The sequence below is a fragment of the Podarcis muralis genome, chromosome 11 (assembly GCF_964188315.1).
Source record: "Podarcis muralis chromosome 11, rPodMur119.hap1.1, whole genome shotgun sequence".
NCBI lineage: Eukaryota > Metazoa > Chordata > Lepidosauria > Squamata > Lacertidae > Podarcis > Podarcis muralis.
In genome coordinates, this window is record NC_135665.1 from 49,365,385 (window position 1) to 49,389,644 (window position 24,260).

Consider the following 24,260-nt stretch of genomic DNA (forward strand, 5'->3'; position numbering starts at 1 on the left):
ATGGGATACAAAGGTATCTGGAAATGGGAGCAGAAAGTGGGGAGGCTAGAGAGGAGAATGCAGGTCTGTGGTGGTATAAAGAAAGAAAAGTCTCAACTTGGAGAGAGATAATAAACAGCAGTATGGGACATGGAGAAATGAAAGGTCAAAACACTGGCTAGTTAAAATTATAACATGATGCTTGTCTTCAGTTAACGTATCAGTGATGTCCTGTTGATAAAATATAAACAAATCATTTGTGGTTATTCGAGTTGTGCATACCTAGACTAGTGGAACCTCTATTTCAATTTAAAGAGGCTCTCTGTAGAAATGACTTCCTAGTAAGTTACTTAGACTAGATATTATTTTCTCTATGTGACATTCTCAGCTGAGGTTGGTAGCAATGTCACAGTATACTCCATGCCATTTGAACCAGCCTTATTAGGATTCCTCAAGTGCAGTCTCCAGTTCAGAAGGAGAGCTGGAGAGGCTATTTCTAGCCTCTCAATTAATGTATAAAATAAATACAATGATACTAGCATCATTTAGCAACTTACATGGTTAAGAAGAGTAGAAAGCTTTGAACCATCTTGAATATTCTTCTCCAATATGTTCAGGACTTTCACTGTTTTTTCTGTTGAAAGCTAAAAACAGAACATTTTATCTACCAATTATCCTTCATGGATATGATCATCTCTATGTCCACCATTTTAGGGACGCGGGTGGTGCTGTGGGTAAAAGTCTCAGCGCCTAGGGCTTGCCGATCAAAAGGTCGGCGGTTCGAATCCCCGCAGCGGGGTGCGCTCCCGTTGCTCGGTCCCAGCGCCTGCCAACCTAGCAGTTCGAAAGCACCCCTGGGTGCAAGTAGATAAATAGGGACCGCTTACTAGCGGGAAGGTAAACGGCGTTTCCGTGTGCGGCTCTGGCTCGCCAGATGCAGCTTTGTCACGCTGGCCACGTGACCCGGAAGTGTCTCCGGACAGCGCTGGCCCCCGGCCTCTTAAGTGAGATGGGCGCACAACCCTAGAGTCTGTCAAGACTGGCCCGTATGGGCAGGGGTACCTTTACCTTTACCTATGTCCACCATTTGGACTTATAAACGGAGTAGTGTCTTTCATCCGCAAATTGCGTATCCTTCCTTTCACTTGCCAATTAAAAAAGGAATGGCTCCAAATAAAATTGGAAGTAGATCCTAGTTCAGCTCAAGGTTAGGATTTGGAGGGGGGACTGTCTCCTAGTGCCCAGACAGAGTTTGGACTAGACTGCAGGCAACTCTCAAGTTACATTCGGATTATGTTCCAGATAGCGCCTAAAGCCAAAATAATGTATCGTCAAAACCCATGGGGTTCTTGAGTGGGTGGGCTTCCCAAACGGGTTTTTTTCCTGGATGCTCACCCCATTTTTACCATCTTTTAAATTTATTTTAATTTCTTAATTTGCCAAGAGCATAAAGCTGAATGTGTATAAGTTGTGAGTTACCAAAACAAATAATAAATGCTTCTACATTTAACTGTCAGCACACACTTGTCTTTTACATTTTGTCCCAAATGCCCCGGAGATTAAAAGAGCTCTCAGATAACATCTCTTCCAGAAGAAAAATATTTGTTGAAGAATCCCTCTGTGAACAAAAATCTGCTGCATTCTTCATTTTTAAGGCAGCAATAACTTACCCTGTCCATAATGCCCATTGCCTTAATTTTAGCAGATTCGCTGCCCAATTCGCTAAGCTGATGCTTTCCCAATAAAAACTCCTGAGGAATTTCATCATCATCACCTAAAGAAGAAGAAATTGAAAGATTTCATTTTTCTTTTCAATGCAGCAGCATGACAGAGCCATTTTAAAGATAGACATCAATATCTCAAGAAAGTTATAGCTGTTGTTTTTATTTTACCTTTGTTCCTTATTTTTCCAGTTTTCAGTTCACCTTAGTTGTGTATCAGTTTGCTTTTTTTTTTAAGTCCACTAATAATTTGTGTGCATTTTACGTAATATATACTTTTTGTATGCAAATTTGCCTAATATATGCATTTCTGTGTACACTCTCCCCAAATATATGCTTTTTTATAAGCATATTTTTGTTGCAGAAATGCATCACAGTTCATGTATCAGTTTGGGAGATGTGATTACGAAGAATGTGAGCCCAACTAATTTCTCCATCCTTCTCAACTACAGAAGTATAGGCTAGAAGACTGTCTCTCAAAACCTCGCTCAGAGTTTCTCAAAATGCTCCATAGATCAGCTCCATTCAATTGGTCCATTGAAACATTGCTGAAGAATTGAGAAGTTAGGAACTTTAAATTTTTGTGATGACAGAAACTGAAGCTGTTTTGAGCAGGGCTGAATTATCAAGCAGGCTAACAAGACCATAATCTAAGGTTCATGATCCAGGGGGACCCCCTATGCCATTCCATGGTTTAATATGAATGAGCAGTGTGTTGCGCATGCTGCTCAAAAGTCTTGGCTTTGATCCTTCTGTGTGACTTGAATGCTGGAAACAAATCATAAGTATTGGCATGTTGTCAAACAAACCTTGGCTCACATTTTGTTTCCCCCCAACGAAACACAAGTGGTATACAGAAGATGACTTAGCTACTATTCATGGTTTATTTAGTGAGAAGCAAACCACAAGCCTGAGTCTAGATGACACAACAAGCTGCTCCTGGTGCAGCCAAGAAAGCAGGAGGAGCGAAGTGGTGACTCCATCAGTACACTGCTCAATTGCATAAAACAATTAAGGTGTAAATGATGTGTAAACATAGCCAATGTCTGCAAGTACAGCAGTTAGAGATCCCTGGCAAAAGTTGGATAAAAAAACCCCTGAATTTCAGAACAAAAGTCTAAGCAACACAATCATTCCACCCTGTCTAAACAGGAATTCTTGTGCTGGTTGCAATGACTATTCCTTCTTGAATTCTCAAGCAGTGCCATGGGGAGGGGGAGTTTTAGGAAAATAGTGTTCAAGTCCACTGAAGATGTCAGTCAAAAAGGCCGATATATATATATATATATATATAGCAATCTATGTATCATTTGATAGGAAAAGGATTATTTACCAAATGCAGTATAATCCATGTCTTCCAAATTGTCCAAAATATTTTCTACTGAAGCGCTGAACCTCTTGAAGGTAGACGAATCCATCATTTCTAATAAAAATATGAAGTATAGTATATTTGAGCCATGGTCAATTAATGGCAACTAACAATGACAAAGACATTAAAGGTAGGAAACAACGGTAGCAGCAACCTTACCTTCTGGTGTTAGCTTTGGTTCATAAGCTTTCCTCTTCTTTTGTTTCTCTCTTTTCTTCATTTTTCTAGCCACTTAAAATATAAAATAGAACATTTCCACAAATGTTTTCTTATATGGCAATGCACAGATTGTGTTCAGACATCACAATAATCATGGTTTATGGAGATGGGAATGAGCCCAGCCTCCTCCCTGCCCCATATGTTCTCCTCTACTCCTGCTGCATGGCTGTGAGAGGAGACAGGAAACTTTTGCTTCCGCTTTCAGTTACCTGAAGCTTAGCATTATGTCCAAACCCTAAACTGAGGTTAATCTTAATTATGGGTTGTTGAAATAAACTAGCTTCACAGCCAAGGTTAACAGCTTCCAAGCAAGCCAGGATCACAATCCAAATTTAAACCATGTTTGACTTCCAAATCCTGACTTGTTTCAAAGCCATTAACCATAGCTCCTGGTTCACATGAATGGAAAGCTATGGACAATTGCAGCTTCCTGGTTTGTTTTGTTGCCTACATAAAAGGAGAAGCGATGCAGGGGCTATGTGTAAGTACATACAGCTCATGTATTATTGTGGCTTATTAAGCCAAGATTTCATTGTGTGAGTGCAGTAATTCTTAGTTTCAGGTAGCTGTGTCACATGTAATCAATCTCAAAAACTTCCACACTCCTCCTTGGGGACATACTGGAGTAGAAGAGGAATACAAGCCAGGGGAGACTAGGCTTCTTCCTGTCACTATAAAGTATGGTTTATCATGACATTCAATATGACCAATACAACTTTAAAACTATCTGTCAATAAGTCAGGTTTTTAAGAATACTTTTTTTAAAAAATTAAGCCTTAGGAAAAAATTATCACTAATGTGAGAGCAAGTTTAACAGTGGTGTGATAATTACCCTCACTGAGGCTAGGAGGGGGAGAATAATCATCTACATCTGAGTCTTCTGGACTACGATTGCGATATCGACTGCTACCAGAGCTCCTCCTTCCTTCATGATAGTGGCTACTCCTTTTATGGTCTCCAGAAGCTCGTCTGTCATGTTCTTCATATTGCCAAGCTTTATCATCCTCTCTATCCTTTTTATGCCTTTTCCGAGAAGCTAGAAATTAACACACTGTTATGAATGCAAAGTCCAGTTTAAAGAAACTCAACTTATCTTCCAGCTAGGAGCAATTCACAAGCATGTTTTCACTTCTTTCTTGGTGCAGTAGTAATCATGGAGAACAAACTGATAAAGCTCAAGTTGCTAAATTCTACTGAAAGTTTTCAAGCACAGTATTCAATATACAGAAACACAGACACCCATCCTTTCCTGTTTCTGCTCCCAAAAGCTTTTTCAACCTTGTATTTCTTGTCTAAGGTATTGCTGTGCTTACCTGGGCTTCATCTCTCACCTTCGATTTTTGGGTCAAGATCTGTATAAGCTATTATTATGGTTGATGTCTGACTTTCATTTGCTGTTTTCACTTCAGAAATTCCCACTGCTAAATATATAGGCTGAAGTGTGGGTTGTTTTTGTTTGTTTGTTTGTTTGTTTGAGGTAGTGCTAGTGGTAGTTTTTTTTTTTTTTTAAATTAAGCAGCAACATCCCAGATGTGCATGCAGAACTGACTTGTGTGCCAGCCACTTCTTTGAAACCTTGATGCTGTTGCAGAATTCCTTTACTTACATTATTTCTCTTGCTCACTGAAACAAACATGTTCTCTCTTCTTTACCATTTTCATCCCTGGCTCCAAATCTCATCAGGTGTTCAGTTTATATGTCTGATTCTCACTTTTCAGGCTCTCAAAAGTTGGAGGGGGGCCCTTAAAAATATATATATTGATGTTCCTGCCTGGACTCTACATTAATCTGACCCTCTTCTTGATAGACCTAATGTCTCTTATTCCATCAAACTTCTGCAACCTTTCTGCAACCTTTCTTCTTTTGCCTCTCCCTTAATAAGAAAATTAGTATGTTCCAGAAAAGTTTCAAAATGTAAGTTTGAATTTCCCTCCTATGCCTTTTCTCCCTCTTACTCTTTATAAAAATTGCCTATTGGTTGAAATTAGTGTTCCTTGACTGGATAAAACTGTGTATCTCTAGCTTCAGTTACTGAAAGGTATACTTTTTAGCTAAAACTTTAATTTTCATTTCAAGACCAAGGACACCATTATCTGTATTATTACTTTCAATTTTCCCCTAATTCTTTTAATTTTGTTTTAGAAATACAATCAAATCGCAAAACACTTTGTTTAGGGGCCTATTCATTTTATCTTCTTGTAAATAAAGCGTATCTGTAGCACCATGAAAGTAGTAGGACAGGAACCCAGAAGTAGGCATGTGCATGTTATTTTCCACTCCAAAATTTTTCAAACCCTTCCACTGAACCATAAAACCTTTCTTCTGATGTTTCTTTACATTTTGTTCACTTTTTGCTCAGTTTCTAGGAAGGGAAGGAAAACATAGTAAGCCATCTTTTTCAGCCCAACTAGTTCATTAAAGGTGATTAAATTTTCTATAAAACACAACTTCCTGAAGCACCACAGATGAGTTCTCAAAATAAATTTGTTTACTGTTTAAAGAAAAAGAGCCATGTATGAGTTCCATGACTGCGTTTATCTCTGTATTGTAGTGAATTCCTATTAAGTGACCTTTGTCTAAGTCAGGCATAGGCAAACTCAGCTCTCCAGATGTTTTCGGACTACAACTCCCATCATCCCAAGCTAACAGGACCAGTGGTCAGGGATGATGGGAGTTGTAGTCCCAAAATATCTGGAGGGCCGAGTTTGCCTATGCCTTGTCTAAGTTATTTCCCCAAGAGTTGCCATACTACACCAGCATACCTCAACACAGCCTACTATAGTTTCCTGAATATGTCTACAGTACCCTACACAAGAAAACCATCCAGACTTGTGAAGGAGAGCCAGTAGCTAAATTCTGTCTCAGCTCCTATTTGCTTTTATCTAAGGTACTCAAAATGTGACCCTGCAGGTTACTTAGCTGTTTCCTTACTATGCTGAATCAGGAAGTGATTCACTTCAGACACTGGGTTACTCGATGAGGACCACAGAATGCTGGGAATGTGTACACCTACTTGCCCCCCCCCCCATGTGAACTACCCTGGCCTCATCCTTGCTCATCTGGCAGGACTGATTAGGAAGACACCATAAACCATTTTTAACACAATATATCGCCGTTATCAAAATGAGAAATCACCACTCTACTTACTTTCAAAAGCTACTTCACTGTCATTGTCATCATCAGAACTGATTTCAGCGTATTTTGGTTTTTCATTTACTGTGCTACGCTTACGTTTGTTCATTTTCACTCGTTCACAGAGAGGCATGGTAGATTCAATTTCTGCTAGGAGTTCTGGAGGTAATTCCTTTAACACTGACTGATCTATGCTACCTATCAATGAAGAGTACACTGTGAGTGAATAAGGTTCAAAACAAATTCATATTTGCATGTGTTGATTAGAACTTTCACCTGTCCTTTCACACAGTATCACAATAGTTTCTAAAACTTAAAAAGTTATAGCAACTAGCAACACACAGCATTATCAACAAAAATAACTAATTCAAACTTTAAAGTACAAATTGTTAATTAAAATATCAAATCAATCAAGAGCTCTCGTTTGCAAAAAATAAAACTTTAAAAAATCATCTCCCTCTTAGAAGCAGCCTACTTCAGCATGACTCTTCATAAGCACAATACACAACATTATATTTGCAACCATTCATTACCCATTTCATATTTGCATATGTAAGCAGATTGTGCATGTAACCAGATGAAGGCAACTTTGAAAAGCTAGTTATGTTGACAAAATGCATATTTCCAACTTATAGCAGAGCAACTTTACATGCATCTTTAGATACACTGGCATCATTTACAATAAGCATACTGTACAAACAAGTGGCAAATACATCAATAATACGGTTCAATTCAAGGACATGCCCCCTCCTGCCCTCAGCAAAGCCTTAACACAGTGAGCTGTGTTGCAACCAGCTGACAGTAACTGCTGAACTTTGAGTGAAGGTGCCTCCCACAAGTTTCTGCTCACAAAAAGTGCTTCTCTCCAACTTTTGGTGAGCCTCCCTACCCCCATAAAGACTTTCTGGGAGTCACCTTCAAATGATGTGAGAAATGAGAAATTTCCTACAGAAAAAGAAAGCATTGGAAAATTTTCTATTTCATATGTTCATTAAGAGCAATGATAGAATGTCAAATGCAAAGAAGGCAATAGGTAAGCTTGGCAGTTTCAAAGTTTTTAACTTTGTTTACTGAATACAAGCAAAGTATGCTTGCTAAATCAGATCATTCTCTCTAGTCTCTGCTCCCCTCCTGTACTATTTATCCACAGTGAGCTGCAACATAACCACTGTGAAAACAAGGATCTTTCTCCAGTTATGAGAAATGAGACATTACCCTTCTCTAACAGAACAAATGACTGAGGATGAGATAAAACTCACAGACAGCTCTTCTCCCACTTTGACCACCTGATGCACACTTCCACCCTCTAGATTGTTCAGTTATCTAAAATGTTTAATGTATCTGTCATGAAATCTGTTCATGTGCTCAAATTAAAGCCTCTGACCCAGATATTAGTTATAGACCAGGAGCTATTTAAATAAACCAGATTTACATTAACTATCAAAGTATGCTTGTTTTACAGCTTAATTACTATTGTCTCAGGCACATCTGTGAAAGGAAATAGTTCATTTTTCGAAGTGACAATGAAATCAAGAAATAAACCCAGCTGTAGGTCTTAAATGCAGACAATAATGACAACATTCACATATCACAGTGAGCCAGAAACCATGGTGTACCATGCACAAGCCCATTATACCTACTCTGCTCCTCCCTGCTTGTGCTGAGGAACAAAGCTTACCATGGACATGTGAATGTAGCCATTTTTTTTAATGCTAAAATGGGAGTTGTAGTTCCAGCATCAGTGACCATACAGTAATTGCTCTGTTTAAGGATAGATCTCAATATTTTGCAACCAAACATAGACTGAAAGCTAGCCACTCTTCTACATTCAGCTAATGTTTACAGAAATAAAGACATATAATACATTGATGCCTTCATATATATATATTTGAAATTTGCATTAATTATAGTTACACATGTGTGTGCAATGTAATAGTATCATGTTGAGCAAAAACCTTTAAAGGAAAGGATATTAATAACTGAGAAAGGACTACCATGTGTAGAAATGAGTAAATTAGCTACAACCTGGACAAGAACAGAAATGCAAAACAAGCTGAACATGGTTAACTAGGTGTACATGGCTGATCATCTGCTTATACTGTACAATATTTACAAAAACAAATTAATTTCCACTTTTTAGGTTGATATGCAGAATTAAACAGCACGAAATCTTCATCTGAGGCTCTTCTTTGTGTGCTTCTGTCAACTGAGCTTCAGCAGGTGGCTACAAGTGAAAGAATCTTCTTGATAGTGACACACTTCCTCCTCAAAGAATTCCAGCCGGCGCTTACTGCAATGCCTTTTCAGCACCAAATACAGTTTTATTTTCACAAACATACTAAATCATGATTTTCCCCCTCTTTGTTTTCTTTTATCTGTTTTGATCCAAGTATACTTTGTTGATAAAGTATTAAACAGGGAAATGATTATGTAATCATTATTTCCCGAAATCTAGGCAGATTGGAGCCTTGTGAGAAATTCCAACTTTAGGACAAGCCTACACCTGGAAATTTTAGAGCCATGTTTGTTTCATTATACCAAGCTAATATTGGTCATACCAATATGAAATTAAAAGACATGACTAATTTAGACCCATTAAAAGTCCACATTGGTTATACTTAGCTGGATAAAACAGATAGTATTGATTTTACTATTTTTCTGAAAGATGCAGCAGGTTACCACCAAAGATGAAAGCTAGGAACCCGAAGAAATAACGCCCAAGTAAATATATAATAAACTCGATTCCACAACTAGGCTGAAATAAAAACATGTACTTTTCCTGTGGGGTAGAAAATCAACACTTACAATACTTTTATCTTTGTTAAACAACCTTTTTGGATAATCAAGCTATATAAGTACAATCTAATACAAAACAATCCCTAATATGTTTACCCATACTGATTTAGGAAAGTCATGGTTAGGAACAACAACAACAGCAACAACAACAACAAGAAAAACCCTCTCTACCAAAATTAAAATTTAGAATAAAACACACCACAATACTAAACATAATGGATAAAAACTTGAAAACTTACCTTTGTTTGATCTGGATGACTTGTTCTTGTTAGGTTTAAAACAAGAGCTTTTAGATTTGTCTTCTCTATCCTTAATAATTTTTTGTACATCATCCAAAGAAAGCTTCTGCAGAACAACAACTGGTTTAGCTCCTTTATTTAGATCCTCCACAAGCCCAATCTTCTCAACTTTGTCCTTCGGTTCACCCTTAATTTCTGATTTCCTTGCTTCGTGCATGACATTACCATCTTTATCACGTTTGATTTTTGGAATGATAAAGTGTTTCAAAGCCCCCGATCTTCCCCCCAACAAATAACTGGGAAATTCCGCTTTATTGTCTGTGTGTGCTTTGTTACTATCCATTTTGCTCTTATTACCATCTGTCCTTCGTTCATCTTTACTGTTGTGTGATTTAAAACCCGGTCTATCTGGCCTTAATTTACCAATATCACTTTTACTTTCTTGTTTAATACGAGGGCTGTCAGGTCTTGGTCTCTGATCCCCAGATGACAGCCTATCCCGGGACTCACCAGACTCATGCCTGTGTTTTCTGTCTAGTTTTTCAGGTTTTGTGTTATCAGATTTAATGATATATTTAGAGTCATGCTCGCCCTTACTCGAAGACCTCAAATACTCAGGTCTTCTCAGCTTGGATGAATCTCCTCTGTGTCTTTCTGATTCACCCCTGTCCTCAGATTTTTGTTTAAGGTTATCATGATCCCGTCTTAGAGAGTCAGAAACTGAACGTCCATCTGTCCTCTGTTTTAATGCATCAGGCCTTTCAGATTTCACTCTGGAAGGATCAGATTTCATGTCCATTTTATATTTAGATATATCAGGCTTCTTTTCTGAAGATGATTTACCAGAATCCCGCCTGTTTTCATGTCTGTGTTTGGGGGTTTCTGGCCTGCCTTCATTCTTCTGCTTTGGGGTTTCTGGCCTGCCTTCATTTTTCTGTTTTGGAGTATCTGGCCTCACTTCATTTTTCTGTTTTGGAGTCTCAGGTCGTTGCCTTATATCCTGTTTGCCATTATTCTGCTTGCTCTCGTTTGGTTTCACATCCACCTGTCTACTCTCATGTTTGCTTTCATGTTTAATTTCTGCCTGCTTGCTTTCAGTGTGTTTAGTTTCTATCCGTTTACTCTCATTTTGCTGCACTTCTGCTTGTTTGTTTTCATTGTGTTGTATTTCCACCTTTACACCTTCGGAATCTGACTTTTTCCTAGGGATGTCAGGGTGGTTTTCAGATTTTAGTTTAAGTACTCCAATAACATCTTCTTGAGGAACAAAAACAGAACCATCGTTACACTGCTTTATCTCTTCAGGCTTTTTGATGATGTCAGAGTCCTGAGTAGCAGTTGCCTGAGAGTCCGCCCGTCCTGCTTGTTGTAGATCAATACTAACCATCAAGGCTGGCCTTGACCCATTTCCTGCAGAACCTGTCTCCTGAGAAGCTGGTTTATTTCCTCCAGTAGCACCTCCAGCCTCCTGTGGATAGGAATCTTGTTTTCGTTTCTTCAAAGGCTTATCTGCAAATCAAAGAAAGAATAAATTAAAAATGTTCATTTTAGTGAATATATCAAGGAAATGAAACATATGCATTTTTGTATGTTCATAGACTATGACACATAACTGGACTGCTGTAGAAAACAATATAACTTAAAATGAATTATGGAAAGCTACGGAGATTTAAAAACAAAACAGTGACACTAAATTATGTTTGAACCATCTACAGCAAGATAGAACCAACTATACTAGCAAGAACAGGAAATAATTAAATTTCATTAACATTCATTAAATAAATATTCTTTGAGGAATAAATATGATTCTGAATTACATCTGTAACCTGAAGCATCTGTAACCCGAGGTACCACTGTATTCTGTCTAAAAGATTTGTGGTTAGCAATGAGCTTTTACAAAATTCATGACATCCACCAGGGGGAGCCCTGAGCTCTGCTGCCTGCCAATGCAAGAACTGCTAGGCAATGCTTATTTACAAATGTATCAGTGGGAAATGATAGGATTTGATTCCCTCCCCCCCTCCCCACGCGGTTGAGCTAAGACTTCACCTGTTCTGGTGGTTACTTTCATTTTCTATTTTAGTTTTGTGGCTGCTTATTCCTAAACAAACAGCCCACAATTTGGGGCAACAACTGTAGTAGCACCAAAGGGGGAGAGGAGGAAGCAAAGTAAAAATAAAAACAAAAACATCACCAATTCAAAAATATACAATAGGAAAAGCACCAGACCAAGAAAAGGCAAGTACTCAACAGAGAACAAGGAGGCTCAATCATCACCAACTGCAGGCAGGCAAAGTCAGTCTGGTGTGAGGGATCACTCCTCCCACCAGAGGAGGCAAAAGGCTTCAGTGAACCTGGCTGTTCCTTCTAGTAGGCAGTGCCATCTCTATGAGGAACACCATCCATCATTCTCTAGTAAACCCTCCCCTGCCCCCAAAGTAAGGAACTTAAAAAACTAAAGGTAGCTAAACTAGGTCTCTTTAGTCCTGGCCACTGAAGCAGGGGTGGAAAAGGTGGAAGAAAACCCAATTTCTGAAAGACAGGTACCATAGCACTATAAAAGTGAAGGTGGAAAGAAAATCATTGCACAGAGAAATCCTGCCTCCTACTTGACTGAGCATAGAGCACGCCAGTGTCTGGGTGATTGGATAGTGCCAAAGAAAGAAATGACTAGTATTCAACAGTCACAAAATTCATTAATAAATCTATAGCTCTTGTACAGATTTTTAGGACTACAGAAATCAGAACTCAGACCATCAGCCATGTCTTGTGGTCAGCAAGACAACCCACCTATTTTTACAGTCCTCAGGAGAACAAGTTTTGCCAAGGCAGAGTGGCTTGGGGAATCAGAAAGTAAACAGACATTATACACCTTTACACTTAAAACCTCATTATTTTTGTTCTCCTGGCATGCATTTGTTTGTATCCCTAAATACAACAATTTTAGTTGAACCAAAATTTCTCAAAAGCCTTTTTCCCCCCTGAAACAATTTGGAGATTTCACCCAGAAAAATATGTCACTTTGAAAATTTTATCTGAATGCTCTCCACCATTTTTTGTGGTGAACACTTTTTCCTTCTACAATGCCTTGGAATGGTGTTAGGTCCAGGCAATGTAAAGAATGCAAAATGGTGGCCAGGCTGCCAACAGTTTCTTGCAACAGCAGCGGGGGGGATTAATGAGAAAAACAAGCTATACTACTGCTTTATAAGTTCTTACTTCGGTTGTATCAGTATCCATTAGCTACACAGATTAGTGAGCTCTGATCCACAGGTACTATATTTACCTGTATGGATATTCTAAAAAAAACTACTCGGTATGCATTCCTTATTCATTATTTATTCATTATTTAATATGCAGGTTGCTCAGTATTATTTTTGTTGTCATTCATTGTAATTAATGTCTTTAATTTCATTATAAGCTGACGAAGAGTCTAGTTCCAAACAGTTGATCCAATCCGGATATACTGTACTGCTTATTTGCTGATTGCTGTTGAATTTGTTACGTTGGAGCACCCACAATACTTCTTGGGCATTGAAAGGCATCCTGCCTGCAGAACTTTAGTTTATGGTTGCCATCAATTTTGATTTTAATTAATTTTTATAATGTTTTTAGAATGTCAGGGCGGCTAACAACTTTAGTGTTGTTAGCCGCCCTGAGCCCGGCTTTGGCTGGGGAGGGCGGGATATAAATAAATTATTTTTATTATTATTATTATTATTATTATTATTATTATTATCATTATCATGGTGTTCCTCACCAGTAACTCTTTACATAACTGTTTGGTTATGAACTGATATATATTATTTGGATATTACTTGGAAATTGTAAACTCTGGATGACATTCTACTACCAATTATAATATATTTATCACATTCATTAGCCACATGTTGCGATTGTGTTTCAATAGATATAACTACATTCATAATGGCAAGCCTAATCCCATTTCTCCTCTCTCTAGAAAGATGATGAAATGCTTATTCCCCATTTCCAATTCCCAATTTCTCTGTCCATAAATAGGATTGAGAATTACAATATATCATTTGCATACAACTAGTTTAGATTACAAAACTACCAATAGTGGACATAAAACTGTCTTTTAAAAAATATGCATTAAATCCATCTCCTGATAAGAAAAAGAGTGAGACACTAGTAGAAGGAAATAGTTAATAGTTAAACAATTACCTCTGAACTCTGAAGGATGTAATCAGATTCTTTGACTTTTCATTGAATCAAAGATCAAAGTGACTGAAATCAGATCATATATAATCCTAGGAAATGAGATCCTTGAAGCTCAATATTTAAAGATGGCAAACACACCACAGAAAACAGCACAACACAAAACATGGCCACTTCCTTTTTGTTCACTTACAGGTACGTGCATACTAGAATGAAATTATGAGAAGTCTTAATTTCTTAATTTGTGGAATTTTGGATAGAATTTCCTACATACAACAGAAAACTGGAAGAAGCTTAAAACAGTGATGATGCAACTCTCTGGCTTTGTGCATGAAAGGTGTGTGTAGACTTCAACACACACTTGGTGGATCGAACCATTCAAAAAGGTTGTGGACATATGTAGCTTTTCAGTTGTTTTAAATCAGATCTACATTTCCATAAGTCAAACCAATTTCTTCTCCTTTCATTGGATAAGGAATCTCAGCACAGGACTTCAATCGTGGCTTGGAACTATGTTATTCTAAATGCATGCATTTTTACACATACTGACTCACAGTCCATCAATGCCCACCTAAAACTGTCATTATTTGCTCGTGTTATGTTGCCTAGCCCACTATCTCCAGGATCTATTCAAGCATTACGGACCCCTGGATTTACCTCACTTAAAGAACAACAACCAGCCCTCCAGTTTGAGATCATCCAGAATCTCAACTTATCCTATGTTCTGCAATTTATGAATCAGATTTTATATATTATCCATTCCTTGAGCCACATAATTAATAGAAGGTGCAGTGACTCATGCATAATGTTGATGGATAGTCAAACAATTTGATGTTGATCTGTGTATTTTTAACTCAGGAAATAAATTTTCAATTAACAGTATCAAACTTACAGTGGTATCTTCCAGTTCATTTTTCTCAAGCCCTCACTAGTAGACAATGTGGCAAGGCTAAAAGCTGCTATGATACAGATATAATTCAGATCTCCTGGGCTACTAGATCTTTTAAGTATATCTAACTGGGCACAAGATTTGTTGTGACTGTTAAGCTTTCCTCAACATACCTTGAAAAGCGCAACCCTCACATTACAGTAGCAATTTTAGTTTACATATCCCAAATATCTGGGAATGGGTTGGGGGGAGGGGAAAGCAGATTGTTTCTTTTTTTAAAAAAAAATGTTTATAAAAAAGCAAAAAAAGGTAAATATGGATTTGTAATGATTAGGAAGCTGATTTCAGGATACCTTTATATTGTGTCACTAACATTAAGATGTAACACACATTTCTGAACCAGCTGTAAGAATACATATGAGAATGATCTGATAAATTTAGTAAAAGTATTAGATTTACAAGAGAAAAAAGAAACACTAAATCTGTATACAAGTAAAGTGATGCCAATCAACACTTTGAAACATAATTATGCTAAACCATTAAAACAGATTAAAGCTTCATTAAAGGGAAAATGAATTTTAGACTTTGTATCACACACTTGGTGTCTTCTGACAACTGAAATAGTGACCTGGTATGGTACGGGCTTCCATCACTGAAATATAGCTCTACTGTTGTAGTAGATTATGCAGGATATGGCATTCTTATCTAATGGCACAACAGTGATTGCATCAGATTATTAGGGAAAGGCACTCCCAAACTTTTCATGTTGGTGACACACTTTTTAGACATGCATAATTTTGCAACACAGTAAATCAGTTTTATTAACAAATTGGAGGTTAAACTAACCACTTTCCAGCCCCGGTAGGAGCACGGAGAGCATTCACGAGCACACCGCATCCAACATGCTGACGTGTCACAACACACAGTTTGAAATGTTCTGCTCTACCTGCTACCTATCCTTCCCATAGCACCATCTATTTAACATCTTCTCAATCTCACAGGGTATGGAAAGCATTCCTGTTACTGTAGCATCTGATACCTCTCTCCCACATCTGCAGCAGCTGCAAGGCATGTGTGCATTGCATCCATTGTCCCAGCTCTAGGTTTAATCCAGAAGAGGGAAACATTCCTCCATTGTCCATACTGGCAAAGACACAACAAACAAGGGCAATTCCCATGGTCTTATCAGGTGCTATAAAATTTACTGAGAGCTGTCATTTCAAAGAAAAAAAGAGGCAGCATGTATGCTGATTGGACTATTTCACTGGACCAATGGAGCTAAAACAATATGTCATCTACACTGATTTCAGAAGAACTAATGTAAGTGTTTGTATTTACAAACCATGGTATCACTGATATCTTATACCTCCTAGATATTTCAGATTTAGAAAACTGGTGGTGATGTATGTTAGCAATGCTCTGCCAAATTACTTAAGATGTCCAATTTTAACCCATTATGGATAAAACATAACAATTGAAATTGCAGGCAACTCTTTGTCAATGGACCCTAAGATGGCTCTATGCTATTTGAAGATATCCCTGTTTGTAACTAGAACTGGTGATTAACTTATTGGTGTCAGCCTAAATATGTATCACAAGCTATTGGAAAAAAGAATTTCAAAGGTATAAGCTAGCGTTCAGACAACTTTTAAAATAAAGAAGGAGCCCTTTTCCTATGTCTTTTACTAGCATTGACTATCCAACAATTCAGTAGGTTTGGTTGTCTTTCCATTTCTCCATGAAGCAAATGTTGAGGAAATGCTGCCAAAATGCTTTAACAATGAAATGTAAGTAGGCTACATGGATATTCCCATACTGAACAGCAACAGCCATTTCTATTATCTCAGTGTGGAGGCAAGCAGAACACTGCAAGGTAAAATGTCAATCATGATGATTTTGCCTGCCAATAGTCTCCCCTGAGAGACTTGGCATGATCTTTCTTTTATTGCTGCTTTGTGCACATGTCCAGCAGCATTTTTACCCTAACTGCGGATCTGCACCTGTTCAAAAGGCCAGAATAAGAGTAACTAAGTTGCTTCTGATGAGGCAAAGTTAGCAGCCCAGATGGAGACAAAAAATTGCTTGGGGTACCAACTAGCAAAATTCTGAGGTGAGAGCAACTATTTGATCAAATTCCCCTCTCATTCCCAAGCATGTTAAGCATCCATTCATAGAACAGAAGTGAGAATCCATATGCAGGAGCCACAGCTGTTTTCCCTCTCTTTTGCCTCCATATCTTCTCCCCCTTGCAAGGAGAAAGTTTGCCTTGCATTAGCCTGGAGAAGTTGGAGGGCTGTGCCTGCAGCCTTAATTGTGATGAAACTTGAGCGTTTGTTCTATTTGAGAGAAGTGCTGCCCATAAACTTTTCCTCTCTTTGCACCCGCCTCCCCACCAATGACTTGCCCAAAGTGCATGTAGTTCTACCCTCTTGGTGACAGAGCTAAACTTGTGCCAACTTAGGAGCTGCCTATTTCACATTATCTTCTTCTCTTCCTACTCTTCCACTTCCTTCCTCAAAAAAATCCCACTTCCCCCCTAAATATAACTCCCACTCTATCTACTAACAAAAAATCGGGGGGGGGGGGGGATAGCACACTTACTTGAAACTAAGCTCAACTGAACACAAAGTTACATTTCTAAGTAAACATGCAAATAATTGCTCTCCAGGTCTGATGGCGACAAACTCTGGTGATCCGCTATCTTACTTTTATGAAATTGTTCAACCTAGTTCTAGTATGGCTTTCAATCACTCATACCTTGGTGACATTTCTGACGAGATATGCATTGGATAGATATTAGATGTATCTCCTAAAATGAATTAATTTAGTTTTACAAGTAGAGTAGGTTCGCAAGTCTGTTATTTTGATAATGAAAAATGTTACTAGTTTTATTTGTGGTTAAACAAGCACAGGATTGATATTAGTTCCATTCTCTCCCTCCCTTCTTTTCTTCTTATTTCTCATCACTTGAAGTAATGAGGGGGGAGCACAAGGGAGAAATGAGCAGCATTGGATTATGATGTTTAGAAAAATAATATACTAAATGCAATCACTGTAACAAGATCTTTTTGTGATGTTAAGTCTCTGGTGTGTAGTTCAGATGTAAATGTCTACTGATAAAGGAAGGCCACTGCAATTGTGTCCCGCTCCAGCCACATTTTTTACAGCTAGATTCACCACCAGTATGTTGTAACTGGCTCTGGCAAATATACACACACAAAAACCAGATCCTGCAAGCTGAAAGTCTGCCCACCTTAACAAATGCATTACAGGATGAATGCTGCAAAAAGTGGCTATCATCAATTACAAAGCTTTTCCCTTATCCCTTGCTCTACTCTTGAGAAGAGAAATGCAAGTTACAGTAAACAGCCCTATCCTATGTCAATCCAGTTGGGTTCAGTAGCACTTATCTCCAAGTGAATATACACAAGATTACAACCTAAATTGTATTCCTTTTTGGTTTAAGAGAGATTTGTCACACTACAAGTTTGTTCTCTAAATATTCAGACACCACTAATCACTAACTTTGTACTAAGAATGTGAATTTATATGGAGATTGTGGTTTATTTTCAAGGACTTTTAGGGGATAGGAAATTTGATTAAATATAAATACAGCACATACGCAACAGTTTTACCTTTGTCTTGCACTTCTTTTGAAAACCGTTCCCTTTCAATAGCTGATTCCCGTTCTATCCGTTCAATTTCAGCCAATGCATCCAATTCTACTTCATCATATGGCGTGATAGTTCCATGTTGTGAAACCTGTTGATGCGTCTGTACCAAAGGATTTTGAGGTTGTTTTGCAGAAACTGAAGTGTTCGGTTGTAAAACAGGCACTTGTTGTGCCTGAAGGAATGCTGTTTGTTCATGCTGCGGCAAACACTGAGCAGCATTTAATGGGCGATTAATATCCTGTGGAGTAACTGGTGTTTTAGAAGTCTGTCCTGGATACTGCACATTAAAGGAAATGTCCCCTTCTGACACGTTACTGTTTTCCAAACCAGAAAGCATATCATCCTGCTGGTCCATATCTGAAGATCTTACACGAGTAAGTCTTAACGTAAGTTTAGTAGAGTCCTTAGATGGAGAGCTAATGATATCATACATTGCAGCTTTTTCAGTCTGGTCTTTTTCATCCTTGCCTAACTTCATTTTCTTTTGTTTCTTTTGCTTTCTTTCAGGAGAATCTAATAATATGTCTGGGGGAACATCTCTAGGTGATGAGTAAGGTGGAGGCTGAGACTGAAGTATTAAAGGTGGTCTTGATCCTAGAATAATAATTCAGAAAAACTGAACAGTTATGTTGGTTCACATTTCTATGAAAGCACACAAAAATAGTCTTTATTAGTAATTTGTACTTGTACAGATATTTGCACTTACAAAATGGCAAAAACTCAGTTTAGAGGAATATTGAGGTCTGTAATATTCACTAACCCACCTATAATATCTGCAGTAAAAGATGCCTGTAACTCCTAGCAATTTAGCAATCCACATCTAACATGAGAGGTACCAAGAGGTAGAAACCATTTTGGGACTGTGCTCAACCGGGGCAGGGCTTCAACTATTAAAGAATGGAGTTAATCAAAATGCATCCAAGGCCATAGGGGAGAACAAAGTTTAAAGATAGCTAGCTTCTCACTAGAGTCCAGTGATCAAAGCCCAAAATAATGAGCTGTAGACAGGCAAATCGGACTGCAACTAACACACATCCATCCATACATACACACATGCAGCGTCATGCGAATTCCCTACTCTTAAGGATCTGAGAAAGGAAAATGACTCTAATAGATTAGCTGGTTTTGCCTCTTTCAGCAACTGGAACAGGCCTCTCACATGAGTCTGGCATAATTTTTACATAACAATGCATTTTCTACTTACAAACAGCTGAAAGTATTGCTTTTGCCATGTTGCCTACTGTTATTGTTTGTGAACTAACCCCCCACCCCCAAGATTGCCCAGTTATGTGAAAGATGTTGGGAAAGTCCATTTGCCATTACATCCTATACTAATTAAAAGCATTCATTTGCACTGGCACACTACCCACTACCCTCCTGTGCTATCTAAAAAGTGTCTGAAGTAACACACACAGTTTAACATCCACAACAATTTCCTCATATAAGGTTCTTCCTCTACTTAAGTACAGAGGTAGAAAAGGTGATTAAATTGTATGCCACTGCTGTATTTTCAGCTAGTGAAGCACAGTGATAGAGAATTTGTAGTAGTTCATGGTACTGCCAGCAACTGAATGCTTTAACACAGTAGCGGATAGGTCACATTCTGTGAAGTAACTAACAGAAGTCATATTCAAACTCAAATTATTTAGGTCCTCAGGTTTATGTAAGTAATGCAATAATGTTAAATTTAAAATAGAGTCCACATTAAAAACATGGATCTCTGCCTCTCTGTGTGTGCTTTATTCATCTTCTTTCCCTTTGCATTTTTGCAGTTATTTACTGCCATTTTTCCAGCATTTCTTCCAGCCTGTAAATTTGTGAGCCTTGATAGCATGTTTCTGCATGAGACACAATCTATTAATAGTGATTAATCTGTAATGCCCCAAACTCTATATTCCAAAGGAATCATTTACTTCTCTAGGGCAGCACTGTTGCTGCAAAAAGGGCTTGCAGCCCCAGGGGAAAGTGTCACAGGGATTACCAACTAGCGCTGAACTTCAGGAATCACCAATCACATTCTAAATTTTGCTCTACATCTTAGGGTGTGTGTTTTTTTAAGTACATCTGAGAAGGCTGCACAGTTAGAACCTCAGATAAACACACACTATTTAATGTAACAGCACTCAAAGCACTTATATGAACTCATTCTCAGAAAGCAATTAGCTTTTTTTTAATTAGGGATCCTTACTGCTACTTTGTGATACAATAAATCCAGCAATTGAAAAAGCTGCACAGGAAGATTGAAGAATTCCTCTCCTATTATTATTATTATTATTATTATTTTTTCAGTGATAAGCATCAAATAAGGATGCTTTACATACAGTTATCTTTTACCAGAAAGGGAGTTGGGCTATTTGACTCAGGTCCCATCTAACTCTGAGATGTTTTGCAATATTTATTATTTAAGTTACCAGCAGAGAATTTTGCTGAATGTTGGATGGTTATAAACAGTCTTGTCTTCTGAAGAATGCTTTTACAGATGATTGTAGGTGGGGCTTGCAGAAATTTGGATTGCGTTGATGACCAGGCATCAACTCAAACTTACAAGTATACTCTACAGAGATGCAAGAGCCCCCTTTTCCAGATATTTCACTAGGCAGCATGATCTGTCTGATAGCGTCTATGAGTGATTTATCCTTAGCCAATCACTCTCCCATGAACAGGGACATTTTCAATTGCTTCTCTAGCCTCATGTTCATTTGCAGCCTCAATATATCCAACAACAGGTGACTCAGCTTCTTTGGTATCAGCAACTTTCAGGTTCAGGAACAATCCAAAACTTGCAAAGGCTCACTGCTCCATCAGTTTGCTTGCTAATAGATAATCCACTAGTCAGGTAGTAAATCTACATCACTTTGGTATTTATGCTTCTTTTCCCCAAAGTACTAATAAGTCTTCTCTTAAGATGATCCTGTGAGTCTCAAGATGGTGCTTCACCTCTATTAAGCAAATATTCTGTAGTCTCTATAGTTGAAATTCACCTTCACTGTGATGTTTCCTCATCCATAAAAGTATGACAATATAGTACATATTTGGGGATCCTAAAAGTGTAAGTTTTGCCACTATATGAGGTATTTCCACTAATTGAAGAAGCAAATCACTCCAGATGGCGCCTTCATTTTTCTTTTCCCCCTTTAGATGGGACTGGTCACAGTTGGAAGGGACTTTTCAAGCCCTCACCTAGTATCCGGAAATTAATTTACAGACTTGTATAAATAGAACAATGAATATCCCATGTAACAACACACTGGAATCCAAAACATGTCAGCTTTTCTGCATGGCAATGAATGAAAGAATAAAAACTTTGCTGATTTAGTATTGAGGAGTCACTAGTCACACAAACTATTGCAATATGTTTCAGTGAGTATATTGTCCAAGTACAGATGACCCCAAAACTATTATTCCATAGAGTTAAATGAGTTATTATTCTATAGTCAGTTAGATGCCTTCTCAATTATATTAGTACAAGTACTTTTTTTAAATAACTTGGAAGTAAAGTATAACAAAATTTATTTAGTATTAATAACTAAGTGGTCCTCAGGCAAGCCAGAAACCTCTAGGGGCAATATTTAATGTCTCCAAGTAGTAGTAGTAGTAGTAGTAGTAGTAGTAGTAGTAGTAGTAATTTATTACGGCCAAAGACCAGTTCAAAAGTCTCCAAGTAAAAATATAAGTTCATTGAAAAGGTCCATCTTCTACTTCAAAGCGCCTATTTTCTTATTCCGTGCCTAACAACTTTTTCCAAGGCAGAATGGTTTCCACCAGTCTAGAAATTCTAGAAGATCAGCAGATTTGCAGAATACAAACCTTATGGAGATTATCAATCTAGTCAACCTTGCCTCCAATTCAAGGCATAACAGTTTAAATACACTTGACGATAATATGGAGCTAGAGAACGGATCATCTCTGCAACATATATGCAGCATAACAGACACTGTAAAGATCTAATTTACAAGGTAGCGCATTATAAACTTAATGCCACTCTAGGGTTGAAACAAAATCAATAAGCATTTAAAGTTTGCTATCAGTCTTCATACACTGGTTAACCAATTCAAACTTTCCTTAAAAAGGAAACACAAGAGCTCAAGGCCCTGGTTCCAGCTCTACCCACAGAAAATTAGTCACGCATAGCAAGTGGTGCCTCAGTGAACATCCACATCCTAGTGTGTGTATAAAAATTCATTCAGCCAGTTTGAGTGAGCCTGGATGAGCCTCTGCATAACATAAACATACAGAAGTCTGTTTCAGAATTTTCCCTGGATCAGGACAAACGGAAACATTCTTAAAGTCAAAAAATTGGTTTGTTGGCATCAACACTTTTACTTCTTTTCAAGAATGATCAGGAATGGATCTAATTTCTGAAATAGAAATTACTTACCAGTAACGAATTATTAAAACAGAACAGAAGTACAGTGGTACCTCGTGTTACGTACTTAATCCGTTCCGGAGGTCCATTCGTAACAGGAAACCGCTTGTAACATGAGGCGTGCTTTCTCTAATGGCGCCTCCCACTGCTGTCGTGCCGCCGGAGCGCAACTTCCACTCACATCCCGGGGCAAAGGTCACAACAAGGGGCACTTACTTCCAGGTTAGCGGAGTACATAACCTGCAGCATTTGTAAGGGGGACGGTACGTAACACGAGGTACCACTATATTGTTGAAAGAGCCAACCAGGCGTGGATGAATGAATACACACACACACACACACACACACACAAATATTTTAGGGGTAAGAACTAGCCTGCCATTTTTTAAAATAATGGTATTAAAGGCATGCCTTTGGTCTAATACAGTGCAACAAAAGGGTGATATAAATTTAAACTAATATTCAAGCCTTTGAAGAAAAAAGATTGTCTGCCACCTACAAGCAAAGTAGTGGTTATCCATTCCCATTAAGCTTCTTCTAATGCCAACTGTAAAATATGATCAACATATATGGCTCCTATCATGCAAGATCTGCAAATATGTTAGGACAAATGCGAACCATTGATTAGCTTGTGATTATTTAGGCTTTGTTTCTTCATCTAGTGTCCACCTATTCTTGGATGTCAAATAGCAGGACTTTTAATGCTGGAACTTGGTATCAAATCACAACTATTCCATTTTTCAACCACTTCTCAGGAAGTATCAGTTAAACAAACTAAGGCAAAGAAAATACTTTTTAAAAGCATGGAATAAACATGCACCATTTAATAATGGGAATCGAAGGGAATGGTAGGCGTCACAAAGGGTGCAGATAATGGAGATAATGCAGATAATGCAGATAATGGAGACAACTTGCATCTGGTGCTTGTATCTGCCTCTCCACAACCCCATGACACGGTTGGGTGCTCATCCACTGTGCTCAATAGCTAAGTGGTGCTGTTGCTAAATTCTAGGTTAATGAATAATAAGACCATGCTCACACATGATCTAATTGTTGATAAAGGTGCTGACCAGGTTGTGCATTACCAAGAAAAAAGAATATAAGAAGAGCCTGCTGGATCAGTTAAATGACCTATCTAGTCCAGCATTCTGTTCTCAGTGGCCAATCAGATGGGAAACAAACAAGCAGGACCCAAGCACAAGAGCACCATTCCCTCCTGTGGTTTCCAAAAACTAGTATTCATAACCATTACTGATGGCACTAGCCATCATAGCTAGCAGCCATTGAAAGCTCTACTGACTCCCTCTCCTGAACTTGTCAAATCCTCTTTTAAAGCCACCCAAGATGATACCCATCACTGCCTCCTGTGGGAGTTAATTCCTTAGTTTAATGGTGCAATATGTAAAGAAGTACTCTTTTTACGTTTCCTGAATCTTCCACCATTCAGCTTCTTTGTATGTCTACAAGTTCTAGTGTTATGAGAGAGGGAGAAAAACTTTCCTCTATCCAATTTCTCCATGCCATGCATAATTTTATAAACTTCTATCATGTAACCACTTAGTCGCGTTTTCTGCAAACTATGAAGTCCCAAAACTTGCAACCTTTCCTTATAGAGGATTTGCTCTATTCCCTTGATCATTTTGGTTGCCCTTTTCTGAATATTTTCCAACTCCACAAAATCCTTTTCGCAATAAGGT

At 38.1% G+C, this 24,260-nt stretch overlaps 1 protein-coding gene across 3 annotated transcripts in view; it reads right to left on the reverse strand.

The window, feature by feature from the left end:
• NIPBL (NIPBL cohesin loading factor) overlaps window positions 1-24,260 on the reverse strand; it is a 121,923-nt gene that overhangs the window by 30,897 nt on the left and 66,766 nt on the right. For 2 of the 3 annotated variants that reach the window (XM_028748759.2, XM_028748760.2), the window contains exons 9-16: window positions 18,159-18,791; window positions 9,456-10,964; window positions 6,436-6,618; window positions 4,121-4,324; window positions 3,229-3,300; window positions 3,034-3,123; window positions 1,650-1,753; window positions 537-623 (exon numbers count right to left, since the gene is read on the reverse strand). In XM_028748759.2, the coding sequence (XP_028604592.2) occupies window positions 537-623; window positions 1,650-1,753; window positions 3,034-3,123; window positions 3,229-3,300; window positions 4,121-4,324; window positions 6,436-6,618; window positions 9,456-10,964; window positions 18,159-18,791 (2,882 nt within the window). The remainder of the gene's footprint in view (window positions 1-536; window positions 624-1,649; window positions 1,754-3,033; window positions 3,124-3,228; window positions 3,301-4,120; window positions 4,325-6,435; window positions 6,619-9,455; window positions 10,965-18,158; window positions 18,792-24,260) is intronic. The other variant, XM_028748762.2, reaches the window with a different exon arrangement.